Consider the following 26,849-nt stretch of genomic DNA (forward strand, 5'->3'; position numbering starts at 1 on the left):
CAGGCCTGGTTTGTCTATGCCCCAAGACTCTAAAACCTCCTTTCCATCAACATCGACTCACCCCTCACTTCTACAGTTAAGGAAAGAGCTCAAGACCCTCCTCTATAAGGAATGACTGCTCCCCAACACCTAGGTCCATACACTGTCCACTCTTCAACAGAAAAGAAACTAGGTGATCTGATGCCCACTGTTTCCTTCCCTGGTTACTTGTGTACCCACTGCTGACAATTGTCCACCCTCCCATATTATTTTTTCTTTAAACTTTCTTTATTAACACATGGCAAAACATCTAGCGTTACGGTTGGTGGGTCTCCAGAGACATAAGCGGAGTGTCACATAAAGCAGTGCTTGGAGGTAAGCGGGGCGGGGGGGGCGGGGGAAATCAACAGGTGGGAACATAGAATAGCACAGTGTCGTTATAATGTTGACTGCAAAAAGTCGAATGCAAAAATGTCGAAAAAATAAAATGTCGAAAAAATAAAATGTCGAAAAAAAAATTCAAATGTGTTTTTTTTATTTGTATGTTTTTTGGGGTCTAGCTAGTAAAAATAAACGGGGGGTTGGGTGGGAACCCCCCCATTAAAAAAATGTAAATAAATAAATAAATAGCATTTTTTTTTCAACATTTTTGCAGTCGACATTTTCACTATAAACCGAATAGCAAAATCAGAGGTCTGAGGCTGTATCAACAACTGGTGGCTCATGCAAGAGGTATGTTGTAAGTGGTCCTCAAATGTTCATTGGACGAGAGTCAATCGTCTGTATTAGCGCCCAGTGTTCCTCCATATCATTGGCCCACATTACATCTCTCAATCAGTGGGTCTTGTTGGGGACGTTTGCACTCATCCATCATAATAATATGCATTGTTTAGCAAGTAGACATAATTGTACATATTTACTCAAGCTGCCAATGGGGGGAATCAAATATGTATAACAGACAGGACAGTCGGGTGGGATGAATTTCTCGGCCCGTCATTTCGGACATTACAGTGCATACTTCACCCCCAAAAAGGTCGTAATTTCGGGCAGTCCCACAGCATATGGAATTATTTAGCATTGGGACAGTTACATCGAGAGACCGCCCCGGTTCCCTCACCAGAGAACAGGCATAGTCTGGCTGGGTTGTAGTGAAACCTGTGTAACACTTTTAGTTGTATCAATTGAATTTTAGAGTTGTATCAAACTGTTGACCAGAGGCCGTCCGTTATGTCGATCTGCAGGTCGGCTGTCCACTTGGAGCGGGCACTATACTGTGGTGTAGCCAGGCGATTTTGTATCGTTCGATATAGGGACAACACTGGGCCCCGTATTCTAGTAGTGTCATCTACAGGCTCTACCAGAAATTCTACCCACCTTTTTATTTATTTTTTTACACGACTTGCGCAGTCCCGCGTATTGTAACCATTTTGACGATGGACAATGCAACACCATTGGGGTGTCTCCCGGTTGAATAAAATTGCTTTCTGGGTATGAGTTCCCTAGTGTATGGAATCCATGTCATGGCCACATTATGCGTGAACCTGAATCAGTTTGTGGCAGGCAGGGTACACAGTCCCACAAGGGGAGGTTTCTATGCTATGGGATGGGCAAGCCAACCATTTTCCATATTTTGCGCCAAGCAAGCGCAGTGGTGCTAGCTGGGTCAAATCCACAGTTGTCTGCGATTCGGGTGAGGAAAATCAATGAGCGCAAGTCTTTGTCACCTGTTGAGTGTTTTTCCAAGCGTGTATGGTGAGAAGTGGTTCCTCAGAGTATTGTATTGTAAATATATTTATAAAGCGCAACAAAGACCGGATGGCATCTAGGCGCTAGTAGGACCGGAGAGAGGAGGCAGAGAACCGCTACTAAAACAACACTGTTTTAAGCAGTTTATGGAACCTAGATAAAGCGGGGGTGCTCCTAATGTAAGGAGGAAGAGCATTCCTCATTGACAGGGCCAGAACAGAGAAGGATCTGCCGCCTGCCCGGGCACGCCGAAAGCGCGGAACGGGTAGAAGAAATTGGTTTGATGACTGAAGCAACCTTTTAGGTTCGTAGAGAGAGTTTCGATTGAAGAAATTCGGCTCCCATCAAGTGAATAGCACGATGGACTGTGCATAAACTCTTGAAGTTCACCAGGGATTTAACAGTTAGCCAATGTAAACATTGAAGAGGGTCATATAAATGGGCCAGCCTGGGTGCATTAAGAGCAAGCCTGGCGGCTGTGTTTTGTACACTCTGAAGCCACTGAAGTAGCATCGCTGGTTGGCTGAGGTAGATGCCATTACAGTAGTCTATTGCCCCCCATAATGGAGGCAGTCACAATCTTAACCCTAGCCTCATCAGGAAGAAGGGGAAGGACCTTCTTTAGAATCTTCAATTTGACAAATCCTGATTGGAAACTTTGTGCTTCTCTGGTGCCAGAAGCTGTGACCTTGATGCCAAGGCTCTTGACTACCACAGAAGGCTATGGGCAGGGCCCAAGACAAGCCGGCCAGTAATCGGAGGACCAACAGGGGCTGGCAGAATCTTGACCAATAAAAAGTATCTGTCTTCTCCCCGGTTATTTCAACCAATTTTCAGTCATCCACATCCCCACTGCTGAGAGACAATCTCTCAGAAGCTGGGAAGGGTTTTCTTTAGGGGCATTAAGACGAAAAGGATCTGGGTGTCATCAGCGTATATGAAGAAGTGCACCCCAAAACTCGAGATAAATTTGGCCAGTGCGACCATATATAGATTAAAGAGTAGTGGGGAAAGTGCCAACCCCTGTGGAACTCTGCAGTCAAATATCATGGGGGTGGGGGGGTTGAAAGGGGGAAGAGACACCACCTGAGAACGTCCAGTAAGATGAGAACCACGCTCCTGAAACTCCTGCCTCAGAAAGACACTGCAGAAGTCTCTGGTGGTCTATAGTATCGAAGACCGCGGAGAGATTGAGTAAAATAAGGGCACGCGTCTCTCTGCGGTACCAGGAGGGAAGAAGCAAAGTGCGCTTGTGCAGCTATCCAATAAAAGCGAAAGTCTGGAGCAGCAAACCCTCCTCTGTCGTAACGTTGCAACAGTGTGCCCCATTTCAGGAGCACTGCCCCCTGAGTGCCATACATATTTACATATGTCGGCTTCCAAGTTCTGGAAGAATGGCTGTCCTGGCCACATTGGTATATTAAGGAATAAATATAGCAATTTAGGAAGCACCGTCATTTTAAGGAGCGCTATTTTACTAGTAATTGAGATAGGAAAGTTTGGTCCATCATCTAAATGCATCTTGCCTCAGTGTATTACACACATTGTAGTTGTGTGTATAGTTCAGGGCATTGTCTGGCAATGGCGATCCCCAAATAACATGGTCGAGGGGGCCCACGTGAATCCTTGAGGGTCGGGGGTGGGATGGTGGCATTTGTGAGGGGGAAAAGCTCTGATTTACTACAGTTGACTCTAAAGCCCGATAGTTCACCAAAGTCCGAGACATCAGACATCAGACATGATGGGCTCCAGCTGGGTAGAGGGGTCCCTTACATATAATACTGTGTCGTCTGCATACAGAGAAATCATTTCAGGTTCCCCCGTCATCTTGATACCTCAGTGTCTATGTTTATGGCATATTAGATCTGCAAATGGTTCTATCACAATTAAAAATATGAGGGGTGATAACAGGCAGCCCTGCCGGGTGCCCCTCTCTATTGCAAAGCACGCATACAGTGTCCCACTTGTGTTGACTCTGGCGATCGGGGACGTGTATAGTAGTCGAAGAGAGGCGAGGAACTCTGGGCCAAACCCACATTTCGTTAACACAGCATACATGAACCTCCAGGATACTGAGTCAAACACTTTTTGGACATCCAGAGCGGCAGCGACCGCCTGGGTTTCCGGGTCCATTTGGGCCAGTATATTAAAGAGGCGTCTTAGATTTAATGCTGTGGATCTCCCAGGAATGAATCCTGACTGGTCCGGGTGAATGATGTGCGACATGAATGGCATCAGTCATGTGGCTATAATTTTTGTGAATATTTTAACATCTGTGCTGATGAAGGAAAGGGGCCTGTAGGAGCCACACTGTTCTGCTGGTTTGTCGGGCTGGAGTTGGATTGTGATCTAGTGTCTTCGATTCAAGCAATTCTTGCCATAGCAGCAGTAGGTATGGGGCAAGGCAGGTCTTAGATTGTTCGTAAAACTCAGCCATCAGTGCCGGGGGCTTTCCCAGATGGTAAGTGTTTGATAGCCTGGTTGATATCGGTCAGGGAGATTGGTTGATCTAGAACGGTTCTATCATCTTGGGAAAGTGGACTAAGTGGTAGTGCGTCTAGAAACCAGTCAATGTCTTCTGATGTGCGTGTTTCCGCATTGGCATAGAGGTCTGTGTAAAATTCAGCAAACATTGTGTTGACAGCTGTCAGCGTGTGTACCAGGTTACCTGAAGTGTCCATAATCACCGAGATACATCCACTACCCCTTTCGTGTCGGATATACGAACAAGCAGTTTATCTGGCCTATCCCGCTCACCGTACCTCCACGTCACCATAGGAATGTTGAAGAACTTCACTTACTATTCGAGCATACGTGGAACAGGGTCTCCTTGATCTGCGAGAATGTGTCGTGGAGGGGGGTGACTGTCAGGCCGCTCTCAAGTTCCTTTAGTTTGTTCTCACTTTTCTCAATGTCTTGCCGTATCGTTTTTTGAGGACACTAAACTCAGTAGACATTACAATCCCACGTATGTATACTTTGAATGCTTACGTGTGCTGATCAGTGTTACTGAGCCCACGTTGGTTTCAAAAAACAGTTTTACATGGTCGTCCATAGTAGGTGCGAATGCCACATCCAGCAGCGCCTGTGGTTTAAAGCGCCAGGTGTTACAGGGTCTGGGGAGCGCTGACAGTGTCAGGTGGAGGCAGATAGGGGAGTGATTGGAGCACGTTCTAGGAAGCATGTTTGTCTCCTTAACTCATCTCATCAGCACATCAGAGATTAGCCACATATTGATGCAGGAGGATGAGTTATGGGTCGATGAGTAAAAAGAATAGGATTGATTGTTATCATTAGTCACCCTCCATGCATCGACCAGGCCAAGGGAATGCATGTCCTTACTTATTGTGCTGTCCGCCCACATTAGGGATCTCAGAGGATGTGGATCTGTCCATCAGTAGATCAAGGATAGTGTTAAAATCCCCTCCCCACATTATAGGGACTAGTGGATACTGGGCCAATTTATCGACGATTTCTTTATAGAACTGTGGGTTGTCAATACTAGGGCCATAAATATTCATTAGTGACACTTCCTGTCCCGCTAGGGTTCCATATACCATGACATACCTAACCAAAGGATAAATGTCCACATGTCTGCGCTGAAACGGGAGGGACTTATGTATTAGGGTCATAACTCCTCTTGCCTGCATTGAGTAGGACGTTGTAGAATCGGTTCACTCCCCACTGTTTAGCAAATCCCTGGCAGGTCGCAGAGAGTGCGTGTGTCTCTTGCAAGTATAAAATGGTGGCCTTGTGTCCATCTATATACAGCTGTATCTTGCGCCTCTTAATTGGATTTCCCAGGCCACGTACGTTCCTGCTCAGACATATCACGTCACCCATCCTCGTGCTGAGAATAATGGCTTGCCCTTAGCGCCGTCCCCATCTTCGGTCTTAAACTCTTGCGGAGTTCACCTCAATGCTAAATGTCTGCCCAATGTTCGCCATGTGTGATTTTTGCCCTTTAGCTTCCCAGTCCACCCTCCACCCACATCTCCCACCCAACTCAGGAGATGAAACCCCTTTAAATACATGCCCAACAAGAAGGAAAAATTCCAAAACACCAAACACTGAGCGCAACCTTGCGTGGGGGGCCGGTGCACCAAGCAACTCGGGTGCCTCACGGAATCCCATCCAGGAATTTCATGGCTTCTCCTGGTACAGTGAAGAAGTAGGTTTTGTTGTTCCACGCCACACGGAACTTAGCAGGGTATAGCATGGCGTATTTCAAGTTGCCTTCACAAAGTCGCTTTTTGAATGCTAAAAAGGATTTGGTTTCCTGTTGTAGAGCTACTGAAAAGTTGGGATATGTGTGGATTCTGTTTGATCCCAACATTAGGGCCCCTTGTTTGCGGGTTGCCCCTAGAATGGCATCTCAGTCCCGGTAATTAAGAATGCGAGCAAGGATTGGATTGGACGTGGAGGCATGCCGGGTGTAGGCTTGGCAGCTAGGGATCTGTGGACGCGCTCAATAGCAAATAACGGTGACAGTATAGGGTCACCCAAAAGTGGTAGCAAGTCGTCTGTAATCCATTGCTCCAGGGAAGATTCAGAGTTGCTCTCCGGAATACCTATAATGCAGATATTGTTTCGGCGGGATCACGACACTAGGTCATCATTCTTCTTCTCCACTTGTAGAACCCGCTTGGAGAGTGTAGTTAGTTCGATCGGAGGCTGGACACATCTTCCACCCTGCCCACCCTTGTTTCAGCGTTAAGACGCTGGTGGGTTCTGTCTTTACGCGACTTAATAGAGTCAATGGTACTGGTCATATCGTCTAGTTTGCTATGGACTTTAGCAAATCCTTCCTGCATGAATGCCATCATGCGTTTATGTGTTTCAGTAAGATCGACAGGCGATGGTTCCTGCTCCATGGCGACTGCTGCCTCCGTGGTCGTTGGCTTCTTAGCTGTAGCTTTAGCATACTGGAGCATTGGGTTTTGGCGCTCCCTTTTGTCATCCTCTCAAGGTGGGCTGCGGACCCCTGCTAGTGGAGGAGTGCTCCTTCAGTGTGATGTACACTTTGGGAATGTTTTTTAGGGTTTGCAATGCACTACCAGGGTGGAGAAGAGTTGGAGTCAAGTTTATGAACAGACAGTCTCATGGGGGTTCACATGGTTGTTGCAAAATGCGGGTTGGGAAACTTGCTCCAGGCACTCATGGTCTTGGCGACAGTGAGTAGAGTAGTGCAGACCTATCCCAGGTCTCCAGCACCCACAGGCTATGTCAGCACTGCATTTGTGGTTGCCACGGGGCCCCATCAGGCAAATTTTCAAGTGCCAGTTGTTGTCGCTATGCGGGGTGAATCATTGCAGTGAATGAGGTTGGACAGGCCTGTCCAGATAAGGGTGGGTCCGGTGCCTAGTCGTTTGATGTCACGCTGCAACCGGAACATGGGCAAAGTGGTCCGGAGCCAGTGGGAGGTTGTAGGTGCTGTGGTCAAGTTCTGCAGAAGGTGCTGTGTGGTCCAGGAAGGCACCCAGTGAGGGAGCTCAAACTTGAGCCGCCATCTCTATTGCCACGCAACAGCGTCCCCGTCCCTCCCATATGGTTATATCCCCACTCCCTGTTTTCTCTGCTCCCCAAACTTGTTCTTCCTCATACGATTGTAAAGCTCTATGTTGCTTCCCAAAGCTAGGCCTGTGCTCAATAAATACCCCTTTAGCCCTGCATTTAGTATACAAGTCTTGGTTTCAATGCACTCTCAAAAGACAAGAGAACAGGCTACCCCTCCCTTACCAAGTAGGTCAATGTCCTCAAGGTATCGTGTGTGCTCAGGTTATCAAATCCAATGCACATCATATTAAAAAGCAGATTTTGGAACAAACTACGCCAGGGTAGCGTGCCTAGGGAAATGGTTGAGATCTTGGCATTACTACATAGTGATTCTTCACAAAGTTACACTGACCAGGGAGGGGGGTTACCTCAGCACCAATCAGAGCCTTTGTGGGGCTCAGACAGGGTTGTGTGATGGTGCCTACTCTCTTTAACTTATACATGGCAGATTTGGCTTCGGTGTGGAAGTGGGTGTCATGAACCCAGCAAAAATAGGCACCCTTGTCTTGGACTGGTTAGCCTTTGCTGGCGATACTGTCTTATTCGATAAAACACTTATTGGGCTATTCAGGAAGCTGACACTTTTGAATGAGTATGCTGGGGATAATAACCTAAAGATAAACGAGGGCAAGTCTAAGGTAATGGTGTTTACTACTACTAAGCGTGCTACTTCCTTTACCTGGAGGGTGGGCACAAGCCCCATGGAAAGGGTGTCCTCTGTGAGTTATCTTGGATACAATTTAATCTATGCCCAATCTCTGGACGCTGGGAGGTCCCTCTTCAAGGGCGGTTTCTCCGTGCTCCTAGCTAAAATGAGGAGAGTATATTCACAATGATGTCGATTCTCCCTCTTGTCCCTCATTAGGTCTTCCCTACAGAAGATCGAGCCAACAATCCTTTATGGACTGGACGAGGCGCAAACTAGGCTTTACTTCCTTAGCAGCAGGGCAGTGTCTAAAAAGCTGCCAGACTATGCAAATTGTTTAAATCCGCCTGCCAATTCCATTTACCAATGCTTGGGGAAACATTGACTCAGTCGGCAGTTACAATTAGCGAGTTAAAGCAGAACATGGATTCTATCTTCCAGCAGATCGGTGCCTCAAATGGTCAAGAGGAAACTGTTTAATGCTGATTGGGCCGAAACATCTCACCTGCTTCCCAATTATTCTCTCTATACAGGATATGCTATGTTTGGGGGGTGGGGGAGGGGGAAATCAGCAACAATGAAGGTGTTGTTGTTCCCATGTCCTAAAATTCATGGTACATATATGCGTTTTCGTTTAAATCAATTTCCTACCCTAAAGAGGAGAATGAAGTGGGATGAATCGGTAACGAGTGCCGACTGTAGATTCTGTCAGGAGAAAACTGTAGAGACCTTAAAACACATTGTATCACACTGTGTGGCTTTTGAGGAGGCTAGATGCTGCTACTTAGGGGTCTGTTTTGGATCAGATTGATGTGGGGAACTGGGTTTCCATTGATATTTGCATTGTATGTATTTTTATGTGTTGTTTCAAAGAAATTGGATAAATTTTAGATACGCTTTAAATATGATTGTTTTCTAATTTTGTAAATTGTTATTTGTGAAAGGTCTGCTTTTGCAAGCTATATACCACTATGAAATATTTTTTTAAAAAGCAGACTAGACTGTAAATCATAGTCAAAAAACAATTCAATCATAAAAACATTACAGACACCAATGTACAATGTCATCCCTAATCAAACTTTGACGTTCCACGTATATGTTGTTAAAAACCTTTATCCTACTGTAGAGTTAGTATATGATTGCTACGCTATCACTGTTACTGTAGCAGCATTCAACAAACGGCTCAGTGTAAACGAGCTTGCCACCTAAACACACAACCCATGTGGTATCTGGAGTGTACTTGGAAAACAACTCTTATAGTCACAATTAATTTCAAGACCAGCACTCTAATTACTGTCATGCCACTATCCTTTGGATCTAACTAGAGTTCTAATTTGTTACAGGAAAGATACCCAGTGCTAAAAAACAAAGCATCTAATCAATTACAGATCTGGCTCATATTTAATGAGTCAGACTAACGGTCGACACATTGTGTTTCTAGCCCCTCATAACGGACCTGCCTATTCTGGACAATCCCAACTGCTCATTGAAGGGGCCTTCATCAAGACATAGAACAGCTTTTCTATTCATGTTGATTCTCAGAGTTCTTTTTGCATCTAATGAACTTTTTTTTCTTTATTCACTTCTACGTGTTGAGGGCTGAATTTCTTTATCAATGAACAGGTCGAAATTCCGTCACCTTCAAATACTCCTTTACGTTTGCAATTTCCAATGCATCCAAGTCAACACAGGATCCTGGAGCACAGTGGTCTCTTCTTTTTCTTTTCTTTTCTTATTTCAGTGTCTGGACAAGGTGGACACATATGGAGAAGAGCGGGCGGATGCTGCCTGAAGTTAATGTCTTCATTAACCGTGTCAACTTCAATGATTGAGTAATCTTACATTTGTAATATCCTACTTCCCGAGGTTTCCCTCATGCGGTTGCAACAAGCGGAACGCTGCCATCCTGAAAGAATACCGGACCAACAAGGCAACCAGCGCCTATTTACAAGACACATGCCCAAGAGGGATTTTGTCAAATGAACCGCATGAGGGAAACCTCCGGAAGTAGGATATTACAATGTCACCTAATGTAATTTGTGCACTATAATTTTGGCAGGAGTAGCCATGAACATAATTACCTGCATCATTTTATATGATTAAAAACACACCAAAGCTTAGGCTTTCAGACCCTTGCAGATGCACAATCAGACACTCTGCTAAGTTGCCATTCCTCCTAAGGAAAAAAAAAAGTCTGGGTGGGACGCTTTCATGGATAGCATGGGATACATAATGCCTTCAGTAAGTGTAAAGTTAACTGTGATAAGATCCCAAAACTGTCCCGGTTACTTAAGAAAGTAGCAAATGAAACCACAATGTCCTTCTCATTGATTACTCTTGAGCAGGTAGCTAAATGCACCACAGCACTGCAATACAGAATGGACTTAGACACCAACCTGGCCTCAAAAGGCGGTGCAGTGCTTGTGCTCTTGTGGGAATCGAATGCTTTATATTTATTTCAAACTACGATAACCATGCAGAGACCATCTCCCACATCAGAAAGCGAGTAGCAATTTTGCATAAAGAGAACACAGATATTGGATGGTTCCTATGGTTCTGGCTTAGCAGTTTGATTGCCTTGCTAGTAGCTTCAAAAATATATGGAGTTCTGACAGGATATATCGTCCTGTTGGGAATTTATTGTATATATTTGCTGATCAAATGTACTTGTAAATGCTTGGAGAGAAGTACTTAATACCTTGAAAGTTGGCATAGATGTTTGATACTAGTGGTTATTACTCTCAACAAGGGGGAAGCAGGGATATGGAAGAAAAATGCATTTGGATGAGATGAGTACAAAAAAAAGTGTGTTTAAATGTAATTGTAAGTGAATTCTGATGAAAAGGAGAAGGAATGTACTCCTTTAGACTAGGCCTTATAGACCCTGCACTAGCCTTGTTAGATGGACTCCATTTTAAAATACATAGATGCCTGCCGATAAAATGGAGTTCCACAATGGCACACAGAAGGTTTTAAATGCACACTTAAATGCAGTCTCAGCGCAAGCTAATGAAACTGCATATGATGGCAAGTGTTGCCTTGGTACAGGTTGAGCAGACCTCCAAAACAAAGTTGATAGTTACTCTCACAGCTGCTGCTATTAAACATTTACCAAACTAACCTCACCAAGATGTGAGTCCTATTTCTGATTTCTTTGGCGGGACACACTTTTTTTCAATCATCATTCACTAATAATTAATAGTCAGACACGTCAGCATTATCAAATGTTTACCTTATCAAGCAAATTCTGAGCCTTTTCACCTGGAAGTAGACGTAAACCAGCAGTCGCTTTCAGGACCAATGGAGTAACCGCCCATAAATCACTTGGAATCTCCTTTTTAGCAACTTCTAGTAGCTGTAGAATTCCTTGAACGCACTAGAAGGAAGAGAAAGAACATCGTCTGAGCATTCATGGACAAGCAAAACCTAAAACACACAAAGGCAAATCACTAATTCAAACTGCAATAATATATATGTACAATGGACACATTTTATTTTTATAGTTTTAAAATCACATTAAAATCACATTAAATTGAGTGCCACAAAAACAGTGGCAGACAGTGAATATTTAAAGTAGTGGGATATGAATAAATAACATTATTTGGGAAAAGTGGTTAAAAAGTTATGATTTATAGGCAATGATGTAGAGGAACAAATGAAATATTCCAACAGAGTAAAGAGTTGGACAGTTTGTGCAGTCCGTGTAGGCTGTGCAGCATGCCAACGGATCTGATTGATGCCGGCTTTGACTTCCCGCTGCCTCTGCCTCCGTCTCTGCAACAGGTCTCTGCTGCATGACAAAGGTGAGAACTCCCTGTGAAAAGGAAAAGGCTACTTTGTTACAAAGGATAGCTTATGTAGGCCACGGCACATTGATTCTCTCCATTACACGTATCCAGCAATATCAACACCAGACAAACTAAAATTACACCAACTTTCCCAAGTGCCTCCGTAATAGGAACAAGACGGCTAAGACGTGGAAAGGAAGGCCGCATCAGATCGAATCGCTGCATTCTAAAACTTGTGTTCGTTTCTACCTGAAACTTTCCTGTGAGAGACTGTTCAGCCTGACAGCCCTTTTTTTCTGTGTGACGATCCGATAGAGAGGTGTCTGCGGGTACTACCGTAGTGGTATTTTACCTATGAGCTGGCTCTCTAATACTGATAGGAGAAAGAGATACTGGGCTAAACGAACCAGAGGTCGGGCCGCTTTGCCTGGGAGACTTGACTATTGACTGAGTATCTACTGGAGGGTGAACATTGGAGTAAACTGTACTTGTGACTCATCACGCTTGTGTTTGCTGTTCTCTCGCGTTTGCTGTGACTGCGGGATAAAAGCCTTTGAGCCGCTTGGGCACATTTGTTTTTCCCATCTAGCTATTTACTAAGCTAAGGCACGGAATGTTCGAGAACATTTTTGAGACTCTCCACTTTTCAGTTCCCTGCATCTTGGAGGTTGCAGTGACTGCGGGCAAAAGCCTTTCAGCAGTATGGGCACACTTGTTTCACCAATCTAACTATTTACTATGAAAAGCCACGGAATCTTCTAGAACACTTTTCTCCTACCTCTTATTTAACTGTAGTAACCCGCGACTGTCTCAATAAGAGATCAATTCCTGATGCTGATGCTTTTACTGGTTCTTACTGGTTTTATGCACGTTTTATTCTTCCTGTGTTTTATCTTGTGTTTTAGCCAGATCTCCCATTTTTAGACAGGTTTAGATACTTTGAATGCGATTTTATCGTATTATCAATAATGTTGCACCCATTGTGGTTGAGGATCTAGAAAAAACACAGAAAAACTCAGTAGTAACTGATTGGTGGTTGCCTTTGGTTTTTGGCCTTGACAAACTAGGACTATCCCCTAGTTGGGCGAGTGCCATATGGCATCCGGCCTAAAAAGTAAACTCACTGTGATGGAGCCTGTTGTGGGCAAATCGGCAAAATAAAAGACTAGTGGCCAGAAGCTACTGGTCTTGGAGGAAAACGGCTCTTTAACAACAGTGGCCCAAGTTCATGTCCCTAAAACGCTGACAACAGAACAGGCCCCAAAGGAAACCTTCTTTGATTCCATGAGGAAAGCTTGTCTTCGTCGCTCTGGCATTGGGTTCGATTCATAAAACTCACAATGTGCCTCTACCCCAATCCCCTTTAGGATTGGCTTTGAGCCCCTAGCCAATCCCTTACCTGATATTGGGTATTGGGGGGGTACAGAGGGGGCGGGCACAGATCAGCCAGTGCAAATCCCAGCCATATTGGAAGAACCGTCTGGGACTGCACAGGGGTGTTAAAGGTCAAGAGGACTGAGTGTTCCCCAGGAAGAAATTACAGACTTGGGAGTTGTTGGCTTGTAGGGAACTATCTTTCTCTGGCAGCTTGGCTGAGAAGGGGTCCAGGGTGGGTGTGGAACTGGAGGAGGTTCTAGGGGTCCCCATTACCCCCTGGTAATTATTTAAGCCCTTATTGTGTTGCAGGGTGTCCAGGTGATGAGAGATCCTCTCAGGAAAGAACAAATAGCCAAAACACGAGAGGGGGACGAGCGGACGCTAAGTTCCATCATATACTCCCTGCCCCCAAAAGGCTTAACCCAGAGGGGGCTCACTGAAAACCCAGATAGAGCCCCTCAAAACCTCCCAGAGACCTTGGGGAATCATAGGACGTCTGCACATGTAAACAGTATTTTGGCACAGGAGGGCAGCCCATTGGAGGCTAGTTTAGGGTCCCTAGCCCCTCCCACCCTTCTATCAGCGAGGGCAGAGGTCCTCAGGCAACCTGAACCTGAGGGAATGGATAACCACAAGGTGAGATGGCACTTTCTAGCTAGACCCCCGTTGTCTACAAATCAAAAGGAAGTGCAAACCCCCGTTCAGTCGCTAGGCGATAGCCCACGGGCACATACAAAATCTAATAAGCAGTCCTCAAATAAAAGTTTACAGTACAAGCAACAATTACTTGAACCAGGCCAGAGTGCGATGATACTCACCCTGGGCTCGATTGCCAGGGCACTCGAACTTGCCATGTCCGTAATGAATACATCTCAGAGGGACCTGGTACACGTGGTAGCAGATCAAGAAAAAATGCTTGCTTCCATGATGATGAAAATAACGGATATTGAAGGCTACATAAGGTGCCAGGAGGGCCGACCGCCCTTCATCCAGGGCCTGGCGGAACTACAGCAACCAGTAGTGGGTGGCTCGGCCGCCTCAAGTGTTTTGATAATGCCCTCTTCATTGGTGGAGGAAGTTGTCAATACTAACATGGGTGATGAGGAGGGTGAGTCGGGCATGGAATAGGAGGAGGGTGTGTTAACCACTGATGGTGGAGAGGTTTTACGCCTGCGGTACCAGGTCTCCCCAGCTACTCTGCAGGTAGCTGAAGATTTGATTAATGAGATTGAACCGACCAACAAAGTGTGGAAGAGGTGGCCCCAGTGCCAGATAAGTTCCAGATATTCAACCGAGGTAAGGGGGAAAAAAGACAAGGGTTGCTGCCTTGTAACATAATGGGCCCAAAGCAAAGAACAAAAGGGGACTGAAGAAAAACGGACGAAAGGGGGTGACTCAGTTCATCCAGTGGTTATCTACGCCCCTGCCCTGAAACACAGTGGGAGGGTGGTGACCAGTAGGGCCATAAGGGAGGGGGTCCCACAAATTGTTCCACTGCAAGAGTGGAGGGAGGGTAACTGCCTCGAGGAACCGACGGTTGCCCCGTAGATGTGCATATCCAAACTCCTTTGAGACAGGGTGCGAGCTAGAAAACGAGAGAGTGGGAAATTGTAGGGAGAAACTGACAGTCACGGGCTCCCCCTGCAGAAATTGATAGGGTGGGCATGTGCAATTTGTGGGGATTTTACCAGAGAGCCAAGTTACTCAAAGCTCGAGGAGAGATGAAACAGCTTGGGGACCCGAATGTAGTTGAGGCAAGGGATTTAAACCCCAGGGCGGTTCCTTTTCTGACCCTCGAGGAATGTCGACTAGCGGTAAGGGAGGATATAGACAAGTCAGCAGATATGATTTGGTGGGACGTCATAAACAAATTGGCCCTGCACAAATTACCCTTGGATCAGGAGAAGGTTGTTTTAAATCGCTCAAAGGTGCTGGCCATACTGTGGAAATCACAGGCCTTAGCCGACTTAGTATCTATAGACATATCTATAGACATAAGTAGGGTGGAATTCTGGAACCGTTTTAATATGGATATGGTGATCCTTCATTTTACCTCCAGTATGGTACCTAACCAGGTACTGGCTGAAGCAGACGCAATCCGAGCCTAGGGCTATGACCTTTACAAACTACCCAGCAAGGGTGGGGGCCCTTAATTGGCCCCTAGGGTGAGCAGTGTTGAGCAAACAATCAAGGCCCATCCAGTGGAATACGGGAGATTAACGATAAAAGCATCAGGGATGGGATTCAATCGGAGAGAATTTGTAGTACGGGCTGACGGCCAAAGTCGTCCAGTAAGGGAAGAAGACTGGTCCTGGGTGGCAGCCACTTTAAACGTGAAGCCAGGTGGCCCAGCATGAAGGGAATCATCAGCATAGTGGCTGTTCACAGGTGAACTTAACATCTTGGTATTGTAGAGGTTCAGCCCACCAGCTCTAGCCTGAAAGTGTAGATTTGCAAAATTATGATTTGTTTGCCCTTCAAGAGTGCTGTCTGTCAGAGGCACCCGTCACCAATGGGCACTCTGATTCTGACTACAGCCATCCAAGGGGAAAGAAGGGGCCCTACGGCGGGGCTGTTGATAGGTGTATCTAAGAAGGTATAGGCGGAGGTCGAGACCATGGCTAGACCAAATTCTTACGTCCAGGGAATCAAACTTATTTAGAACAGGGTAAGTTTCCCAGGTAGAGCCGACACACTGCTTTTAAATATATATTGGAACAACTTAAGAATTAGTCAACAAGACATGCTGGAAGCAGTTGAAGAGATCCTGTTTAGTTGGGGCGATAGATGTTTAAAATCTACAGTAATATGTGGTGACCTAAACTGTAGATGTTAATGTTAAAGGATATTTGTACTGCACACTATCACCACTGTAGTGGTCCCCTGGCGCTCTGGCAGATCTGAAACAAAGGGGTGGATTATGTGTGTTAGTAGGGCAAAGTTTGGAGAAGAGCTAGAGAGCTGTGAACTACTGTTGGCCACTTCAGTTTCGGTTAACACAATTTGCCGGGCGTATTGGTGTGTTATTCAGTTCTGAGTCTGTCGTTTGCTGTTTGGGGGTCTTTGTGGTGTGGTTGTGGCTGCAGGTGTGGTGAAGTGCGTGCGGGTTGCTGCGGCTTTAAGAGGTGTGGTTGCGTTTGGTTAGAGTGTGAGAGGTGTGCGAGGAATGGAGAGGTTTTTAGTATTTGGATGGGTTAGTATCCTTATTGTTAGGAGAGGTGCATATGTCTATTTCGTCTCCTTCATGGTTTAGAGAAGGTTGATTCCTTTCAGTGATATACGTTTCAGTGCGATAAGGCAGTCTCATCTCTTAGTCATTATGCTAAGTTAGCTACTTTCGTGTTTCTATCTTTGTATTCGGTTGGCCCTTCTGTCAGTCTAGAAATACGAATACCTCTACTTTGAGACCGCAAACGCATTTTGGTGGCCGTGGGCCAACCGTCTCATGCACGATATGACAAAATATAGGTTTTCGAGTTTATCAATGAACAGCCATTTTGATGTAACAAGAATCGCCATTTTGTTTTCTAACAATTGCTCATTGCTTTCTGTTCCTATTGCTTCGCAGTATATTTTCCGCTTACACTGCTCGACTGTGAAACATTGTCGTCTGTATGTGAAAAGGACAAGACCGCAGGGCCGTGAGGATAACAAGAGTTCGCTGAAACACAAACATAGGCAGTGCCAGGAAGAATGCCCGGCTCCCTCCCGAATGTAGCCTTGAAGCAGAGCTGCAGGGCATCTAATCATTGCACAGCTGCCAGCCAGTCTCGTTATATGGTAGAATATGTTAGAATAATACCGCTGAAGGCTTGAATTATGCTTTTCTTACAGCCCCCCCTTTGCTGAGCCCGCTAGAGCATGTCAGCTCCCAGGACGCAAATAGCACCTGATAGATAGCAAGGTCCAGAATGCAACTCCCCCCGTATGTAGTTCGCTTCCAAGAACAGAAGCACTGTGTTCTATGCAACAACTGAAAGATGCCTTCGCACTCACAAATTGCAAATTGATACTAGAATAGATGTTTGAAGGCGTCATAGTGGTCGAAGATGTCCATCATCTCACCAAGTTCAAAGAAATCCAATAAAGGGGGGTGTTAAACATGTCATAGCTGATTTTTGATATGCATTTTGTATATATGTAACTGATGTACGTAATTCACTCTCTTGCGTCCCTCGAGGTCTAGAGATACACGTCGCGGGGCGTGAGGCCGAGTTGGCCAACTGAGACTTTTGCTGTGCAATAAAACCCTAGCTTTGGGAATACAACCTCGTGTTTGGCGTTTCTATCCTGTGTGGTGACTCGCCTTGTTTCCATAGACGTCAGGGTCCCCTAGGGGCCCCTTTCAAGATGGCACCCGAATAGGGACCCTCCCCCACTTGTTCCATCGCGTAATGTTGTAATTGAGTAAGGCAGAGAACGGCGAGGACGGGACGATCGAGCCGGGATCAAAAGGTGTTCGGGGCGCCCTGTAAAAGTGATGAGACTCCTTTGCAGATCTGCACACATCTGATCCCTGATCAACGTGCCTGGCTAGAGAACAAGGAGGCGAGGGTCCCGAAAGGAGGCGGAAGCCGAGAAACGCAGACACGACGTCCTTTGGTGCGTCAGTATACGGACGACTTGATTTATCAGGTGAGTCATTCCCCGATTCAAAGTATCCTGATATTGGTTGAGCGTTGACTTTGCAAAATCAAACGCCCTAGGTAAGGTTGATTAACCAGGGGGAAGGTTGAAACAAGCCTGGGTTATTGTCCACCCTAGCAGGGTTTTTCCGCTGTGGTAGACAATCTTTGGGAGATGGCCAAATTGTACCACCTAGGGGAACGCCGGCGTATGAGATGTATGTGAAGTATGAAGTGGGTGCGATAATATTCTGTGAGACTTGGCATAGGAAAACCAGAAAGCAACAAGACCATCAGTGGCCGATTAATGGTAGTTTTGAGATAGCGAGGATAGATAAGCTGGAAAGGGTGTTGATAAGAAAGAAAGCGCGTCCTGCAGCATTTGAGACTATTAAAGACTGGAGAAAGGAAGCAATGCTCCGATTTAAAAGCAGAGCTAAGCATGCGCGCAGGCATAAATCGAAAGGTGAAGTAGGGGAAGAAAAAGAAGAGGAGGAGTGGACTGAGAGTCTAAGAAGGAGAGGTAGGCGTGACCAGTTGAATATAGAAAAAATATATCCACAACGACAATTACACATAGCAGATGAATTGATAGAAAACATATTGACCCATACAAAACAAGGCCCAAGATCAGAAGTAAGACCAGACACGTCAGTAGCTATTGCCCAGACCCCACCCGTAGCTCAAGCTCCCCCTCCGGTAGCTCAAGCCCTCCCGCAGCCACATACTGTTCCTATTAGCCAATCAGGCCCACAACAGACACTCCCTGTTCCCATTGTCCCATCCGCACCTCCCGCCTCAGGCACAGACTCGGTACTGTCCGTTCCTCCCGGGGTTGAAGTTGAAACCGCGGGGGCAAGAGGTGGGACTGACCAACGGGGGTGCACGAGGGTAACTCGCAGCGCAATCAGCAAACAAAGGAAGGTGGAATTGCAGTAACAGGCAGAGATGTATATAGACTGGAATGATGGGACAGCAGCAGTGGCTTCCATATATGACTTCCGTAGAAGCAACGAAAGACAGGTAGTGTTGGAATGCATGGGTGAATATTTGGTGGAGAAATGGAAACAGCTAATTGGGAAATTACCACCGCAGCGATTGTTAGATTTGAATGCATTAGCACGCTGTAGGGAGAGGGATGAAGAAGTGAGAGAAGATGTATATAGACTTTTTGAGCTTAAAGATTAATTAGATAATGATTATGTCGAAATGTTTACTGCACCTGCATACAGGAGTAGGGATATCGGGAGACCTGGATAGGGAGAAAAGGGGTCGCATAATAAACGGCAGCAATTACCATCACTGGGGCAGAAGGAGATGGTGAACGAATTATCGTTGCTAAAACAGGTGGGGCGGACTTGAAAGAATGTCTAATAAGAACACAGGTATTAATGCAGAAAGTAGTGGGACATAATAGAGGGCGAGGGAACGCACAAGGAAGGAGTAATTCGAATATGCATGGGGGAACAGTGGACCAAATCAGTGTGCATATTGCAAAGAGGAAGGACATTGGCGAGCGCAATGTCCGCATCTACAGAATAGAAATGGGTCTGGTCAGAGGAGACAGCATAGAGGACACCCAGGAGCAAATGGACCAAATAGGAATAGTATGCAGCAGCATCATAATAACTGAGGTAATCAAAACCAAGGCCAAAACCAAAATGCCCCAAACCAGAGTCAGGGAGAGCAAAATCAACAATATGGAAATCAGAGTGGGGGAAATAGAGGGAAGAGTGGAAATGTTTTCGATACACAGCCAAACACGTATTACAGTAATAGTAATGATTACACATCGGACGATGTGTTATTTCCCCAATAGGACAGCCCAGGACAGGGGTCGGAACCAGTGTCTATTCCCGTGAATCAGAGAGAACCCTACGTAGAAATGAGAGTCGGGAATGAGGAGCACCGCTTTCTTGTAGATACAGGAGCACAGAAGTGTTCAATAGACCATCACTTGGTTCCGGATATACCACTGTCAGGGCGAAAGAATAGTCCGTAGGGTTCGCAGGTACACCAGTCATAAACCCAGTGTCCAAACCAGTCCCAGTTACCATAGGACCATTTACTAAACATTGTCCTTTCCTTTTAACAGAAAATTGTGGAGAAAATTTGTTGGGATTAAACTTGTTGAAAAAACTAGTTCCGGTTATACATTGCACGGCAGACGGAGTGTTTCTAACGATATGGCCACACGATGCCCCCGTGTCAGAAATCATGTACGAAGCGTTACCAGGGGAACTAAGTAAAGTACCAACCTGTATATGGGCAATGTATGACAACGATGTAGGATGTTTAAAGATAGATCCAGTAAAGATTATTTTGAAAGAAGGTGTTACCCTACCGCGAATACCCCAATACAAAATTTCGGTTGAAGGTGAGAAAGGATTGAAGAGTATTGTTACAGATTTGGTGAAATTAGGGGTAATCGAGGAAATCACAGGCAGTACATGCATCAGCCCGATTCTTCCGGTTTATGAAAAAGGAGGTAATGAGGTACCATACCATTTCATAATTGATCTACGCGCATTGAATAAGGTAGTAGATCCGCAATTTCCTCTAGTGCCAGACGTCACTACAATATTGACAATGATACCTGTTTCAGTAGAATATTTTAGTGTAGTAGATTTGAAAAACGCATTCTTTAGTATTCCAGTGGACAAGGACAGCAGATTTGTTCGTGTTCACATTAGGAGGACGATCATTTACGCGGATTCTGCAAGGTTACACAGAAAGTCCAAGTATTTACAGTAGAGCATTAAAAGAGCAGCTAGACATGCTGGAATTACCAGTGGGTAGTGCACTTTTGCAATACATAGATGATCTATTGCTAGCTGCAGACACAGAGGAGATTTGTAAAGAAAGCACTGTATTCCTACTGTCACACCTAGCGGCACATGGCCATAAAGCTAGTTTGAAGAAATGTCAGTATAATTGAAAGGAGGTGGCCTATTTGGGCTACCTACTTTCGAAAGGAGGGAGAAGACTAACGCCAGAACGCATAGAAAGTATTTCTTGTATGCCTATTCCAAAGACACAAAAAGGAGTCAGAGCCATAATAGGCATGGCTTCATATAGCTGACAATGGATTGGTAATTTTGCGTTAATTGTGAAACTATTAGTGAATTTAACTAGAAAGGATGCGGTTATGCCTTTGCAGTGGGATGAGGAATGTCGGAAAGCATTTGATGGATTGAAAACTGCATTATGCTCAGCTCCAGTTTTGGGTGCGCCGAACTATGAGAACATTTTTAGACTATTTGTGTGTGAGTGAAGGATGTGCATTGGCGGTTTTGACACAGGAACAAGGTGGAAGAAATAGGCCGTGCGGCTATTTTTCTTCTGCGCTGGACCCTGTAGCGCGCGCACTACCACGATGTTTGCGATCTGTCGTGGCGGCTGCTGCATCAGTGAAACAAACGGAAGGAATGGTATTGGGGCACACTTTAATTCTGATGGTGCCACATGCCATAGACGTTCTATTAAATAGGACACAGACGCAACACCTCACCTCTGCTAGATTGACAAGATATGAGATTATCTTGTTCGCGCCCCGTATCCAAATTATGAGGTGTAGCGCGTTGAATCCTGCAGAATTAATGCCACCAACCATAAAAGAAATTGGGAAGAATGAATCACCCCCCCACGATTGCTTAATGGTCACTGAGGAAGAAACCAAGGGAAGAGTTGATTTAAGTGATATTCCACAGAAAGAGCCGGATGGAGAGTTATTTTGTGACGGCTCATGTTTTAAATTACCAGATGGCACGACAACTGACGCATACGCTATCACTACTCTAGAGAGTGTTGTAGAAAGTAAAAGAATTCCCTATAATTCAGCACAAGCTGCGGAAATAATAGCATTGACCAGAGCCTGCGAGATTTCTGAAAATTTGAATGTGAATATATATACTGATAGTCAGTATGCTTTTGCAGTGGGTCATAATTTTGGTCGACTCTGGGCTGAGAGAGGGTTTCTGACATCACATGGTGCCAGAATACAACATGGCCCTTTGATTGTACGATTGCTGTCTGCACTCACGTTTCCAAAGCGCCTAGCAATAGTGAAATGCGAGGCACATAAAAAAGTAACATGCAAAGTAGGAGAGGGGAAACGCGTTTGCAGACAGAATTGCGAAACAAACTGTCACTGATTTGAATACCAAAATGATGACGGTTCAGACAGAGGAAGTACCCTGTATGATAGAAGATGGAGTTGCCACTGTCAAAGAAATGCAGGCTGAGGCTACGGCCGATGAAATACAGGGGTGGGTAGAGGGATCTGCTGAGTTGGATCTGGAGGGTTGTTGGGTGGACAAGGGAACTAGAAACTGGATGTTGCCAAATTCGTATGTGACTGCAATGGTCACAATGGCCCACAGCCCTACGCACATCTGTGCGAAGAAAATAATACAGCACCTTTCTACACTTTGGCAGAATGTAAACATAAAAAAGAATGCAGAGAGGTTGGTGCAGAACTGTATCACGTGTTTGCAACACAATGTAGGGAAGGGAACGGTGACTCCAACAGGCAGTTTTGGCCCGCCCTCCATGCCATTTGAGGTAATTCATTTTGATTTCATAGAGATGGAGAGGTGCCAAAACTTAAAATATGTCTTGGTGGTGATCTGTGCATTCAGTAAGTGGGTGGAGGCATATCCTTTGAAAGACTGCACAGCAATGAGTACGGCAAAAGTAATGTTGAAGGAGTACTTTTCCAGATTTGGCTTGCCCAGAGTCCTATGGTCTAATAATGGACCACATTTTGTGGGTGCAGTGGTATTACAGATATGTGCTGGTCTCCAGATTGATAAGAGATTCCATAGTTCAAGGCATCAGAGTTCTAACGGTCTTGTGGAGAGGCACAACGGGATTCTTAAATCAAAGATTAGCAAGATTTGTGCGGGAAACAAGTTGAGTTGGGTGGATGCATTACCAATAGCACTATTATGCATGCGTACGTCTGTACAGGCTAAAACTGGGCTCTCCCCGTACGAGATCGTAATGGGGAGGCCGGCAAATGTTTGGTGCGCACCTCAGCCAAAGCAACTAAGTGAGATAGAACATCCTGTGCTTAGTACTTATTGTGGCCTTTTAATGCAGAAATTGTGTTTGATTCATCAGCAGGTGCAGGAGGCATTACCAGTGAGATACACCGGTCCGGGGCACGCGCTGGAGCCAGGAGACTGGGTGCTGCTAAAGAACTTTGAAAGGAAGTCATTATTAGCACCCAGGTGGCGCAGGCCCCATCAAGTACTTTTGACAACGCAGACGGCAATACGGGTGGATGGAAGGAAGTCGTGGATCCATGCCACCCATGCCAAGAATATTCCAACTGCACTGAAAGACTTGCCTGACACTGATGGCCGGAAAGAGACAGCGGTCCCAGAAACAAAAGAAACTGTTGCCAGTGAGCAGCCACCTAATCTGCCAAAACGAGAAGTGAAATTCGAAACAAAGCCTGAGAAGACTGCCAAAGAGGGGGACGGGCAAAGAGTGCCCCAACGTTGCCCAGCAGAATCGACATTACTGCTGGCCGACACGAAATCTGCCTTGCAAATACCAGCAGAAACAAATCGTGTACCCTTTGGCGCCCACCAGCACTTGCCAGCACACCAAAGAACAGATCTGCATCATTGGCGCGGCGCTCACCAGCACGTGCAGTAGCGCCACAGGCTGACTTCAAGCCTGAATTTGGAAGTGCACCGGCACTGTTCACGGATCATACGATACCAGGAGCAAGGCGATACAACCTGCGGCCTCGGAAGACAAAGTGATCCGCAGTTCTTTTTGGTGTTTATGTCAAACCTCTGGTTCAGCTCATGGACGGAGAAGGAACTAGAGGTGTAGAGGAGAGAAGCGTGAGAATTGTGCAAGTCGGACAATTCAAGACTCGCGACTCCTCGGTGCAATCATAAAAAGTATGTGTGTCTGGAACTAGAGCGGACAAGCTGGGTGCACATGGTACTATGGCAAGTGAGATAACTGATCGAAGGTCCTCTGAGCAGTATAAGAGGGGACAAGTGATCTCGCCTAAAAATGAATAATCGAATCCAGGCTAAAAAAGGCAGGCAGAACTGAACTGTGACAATTCCATTGAACTTATTAACATCAGAGCAAGCGCGACGAAGAGAGATATCCACAACGAACTGTGATAAAAAAGAAGGACGACGACGAGAAACATGCCGGGACCGGTTCCAGCCTCCTCCTGCACCACCACTGCTGAGAATGAGTCAATTATAAAGACTATAAGATTAAGAAAAACGCATGGTAAAACAAATTGTATGCTGGTACTAACGATAATAATGTGCTTTATAAGCGTGGTAGCACCAATATCGACAGCCCTAATATTATGGTGGGTAGAAACAATACACCCATTAGAAATGTTTTTACCAATAAGTAATATATCCACTACTGAAAGCCCGGTTCAGAAGATCACATACCCTACCCCCAATGGAAGAAAAACAAAGGGAAGGTTTTGGAAATAACACCTTATTTTTGATAATGAACATCACACATGCAATCCTGAAGAAAACAAACTGCTGGGTATGTGCCCATTTACCACAGCATGCTGGGAAATGAATAGGGTGGTATGTGCAGCCATTACCATTAAGTTCTGCATGTAGTGCATCTTTAGGTGCAATGTTCTATGGGAAATGGAATGAGAGTAATACGGGTCAATTAGACAGAACCAACATGAATGAGTTTGAAGAGATAATAATGAAGCCTGTGAGTTGTTCCATTTTCCATAAAGCACAAGTAATAGCCCCAGAGCCTTCGAGGAAAAATACACGAAAGATAACATGACACAATAGACGAGATAGATTGTCCCCACCAGAAAAACATCTGTAATGACATTTCGTGTAAGAACAGAGGGGGACAAAGATGCAATTCCCCCATCTTACACGGTGAATTATAGCCCAAGAACTGTCCCTTTTTGTCTAAAAAAGAAAGGCTCTTTTTCAGTCGGAACATATGCTGGTTGTATGAATACAGTGGTACTAAAATGGGAAATAGAACCGGTATACGTAGGTGATCCAGTTTATTTTATATGTGGAGAGAAAGCATACCCTTGGTTGCCCAGAAACTGGGGAGGTACATGTTACCTAGGGCTACTGTTCCCAGGAGTATTCCCCTTAGAAACAGCAGCCATGGCAAGATTATCCAGAACTAGAGTCAAAAGGACTGACAAAGGTGTTTTAATAGCAAATGATGTAGCAAAATCATTCATTCCATTCTTAGGGCAGATAGTGAACTCCTATATTATAAGGCAACTGTCCAGAATCCTAAAAAATACAATAAACACAACAACAGATATATTATTTAACATGACATTGGAAGAAAGAGGAATCAGGTTAATGACGCTGCAAAATAGAATGGCTCTCGATGTGATCCTGGTAGATCGTGGGGGAATTTGCAAAATAGTGGGATCAGCATGTTGCGTTTATGTTGATGATTTTTCCCCACGATCTTTGAAGCAATAAATAAAATGCACATTCTAAGCTCTGAACACACTACTGGAGAAGGGAGCTGGGGAATAGAATCTTGGTTTTGGGGAATACTACGATCTTGGGGATGGAAGTTGATCTCAATATTAGTAGTGGTGTTTGGAATATTCCTAACGTGCTGTTGTTGTATACATTGTTTACCCATAATTTGCGCTGAGGTAACTGAGGGATGTACGGAAGGATGTATGCATATGATGACGAAGAAAAAACAACCTGATGATCGAACTGACCCAGACCCAAATGAGATGAGAGCAGTAAAAGAGTTGATGGCAATAGATATTGATGAAGACAATGATGTCCACGATAGCATGCAAGACTCAGACATAAGTACTTCAGATTCATCATCACTAGAGGAGGTTTCAATAAAATAGATGAGACGTTTGGCATACGGCCACAGGAGGGTTTGTCAGTCTAGAAATACGGATTCCTCTACTTTGAGACCGCAAACGCATTTTGGTGGCCGTGGGCCAACCGTCTCATGCACAATATGACAAAATATAGGTTTTCGAGTTTACCAATGAACGGCCATTTTGATGTAACAAGAATCGCCATTTTGTTTTCTAACCATTGCTCATTGCTTTCTGTTCCTATTGCTTCGCAGTATATTTTCCGCTTACACTGCTCGACTGTGAAACATTGTTGTCTGTATGTGAAAAGGACAAGGCCGCAGGGCCGTGAGGATAACAAGAGTTCGCTGAAACACAAACGTAGGCAGCGCCAGGAAGAATGCCCGGCTCCCTCCCGAATGTAGCCTTGAAGCAGAGCTGCAGGGCATCTAATCATTTCACAGCTGCCAGCCAGTCTCGTTATATGGTAGAATATCTTAGAATAATACAGCTGAAGGCTTTAATTATGCTTTTCTTACGGCCCCCTTTGCTGAGCCCGCTAGAGCATGTCGGCTCCCAGGACGCGAATAGCACCTGATAGATAGCAAGGTCCGGAATGCAACTCCCCCCCCCCCCCCCGTATGTAGTTCGCTTCCAAGAACAGAAGCGCTGTGTTCTATTCAACAACTGAAAGATGCCTTTGCACTCACAAATTGCAAATTGATACTAGAATAGATGTTTGAAGGTGTCATAGTGGTCGAAGATGTCCATCATCACACCAAGTTCAAAGAAACCCAATAAAGGGGCGTGTTAAACATGTCATAGCTGATTGTTTGATATGCATTTTGTATATATGTAACTGATGTACCTAATTCACTCTCTTGCGTCCCTCGAGGTCTAGAGATGCACGTCGCGGGGCGTGAGACCGAGTTGGCCAACTGAGACTTTTGCTTTGCAATAAAACCCTAGCTTTGGGAATACAACCTCGTGTCTGGCGTATCTATCGTGTGTGGTGACTCGCCTTGTTTCTATAGACGTCAGGGTCCCCTAGGGGCCCCTTTCACTTCTATCTCAGTGTGTCTTTGCTGTGACCTAGTTTATTGGATTCCTTACTAGTGAGGTATGCCCATACGTCCTTTCTGAGTGGGTAACGTTCGTAGTGTAGACTGGCCGGCAGGTAACAGCACCTCCGGCCACAATAAAATAAGTTAAGCAGAAGAAGGGCAAGGGCCTGGGGGGGGGACCTCATGGAGGAATATGGGTTAATCCTACTAAACAGGAACATAAAGGGCGATCAA

At 45.3% G+C, this 26,849-nt stretch overlaps 1 protein-coding gene across 1 annotated transcript in view; it reads right to left on the reverse strand.

Annotated features, from left to right (window-relative positions):
• ENTPD6 (ectonucleoside triphosphate diphosphohydrolase 6) overlaps positions 1-26,849 on the reverse strand; it is a 757,555-nt gene that overhangs the window by 543,031 nt on the left and 187,675 nt on the right. The window contains exon 3 of the mRNA XM_069606885.1: positions 11,160-11,303. Coding sequence (XP_069462986.1) covers positions 11,160-11,303 — 144 coding nt within the window. The remainder of the gene's footprint in view (positions 1-11,159; positions 11,304-26,849) is intronic.

Source organism: Ambystoma mexicanum, chromosome 4p, assembly GCF_040938575.1.
Source record: "Ambystoma mexicanum isolate Mex_15411 chromosome 4p, UKY_AmexF1_1, whole genome shotgun sequence".
Classification (NCBI taxonomy): Eukaryota; Metazoa; Chordata; class Amphibia; order Caudata; family Ambystomatidae; genus Ambystoma; species Ambystoma mexicanum.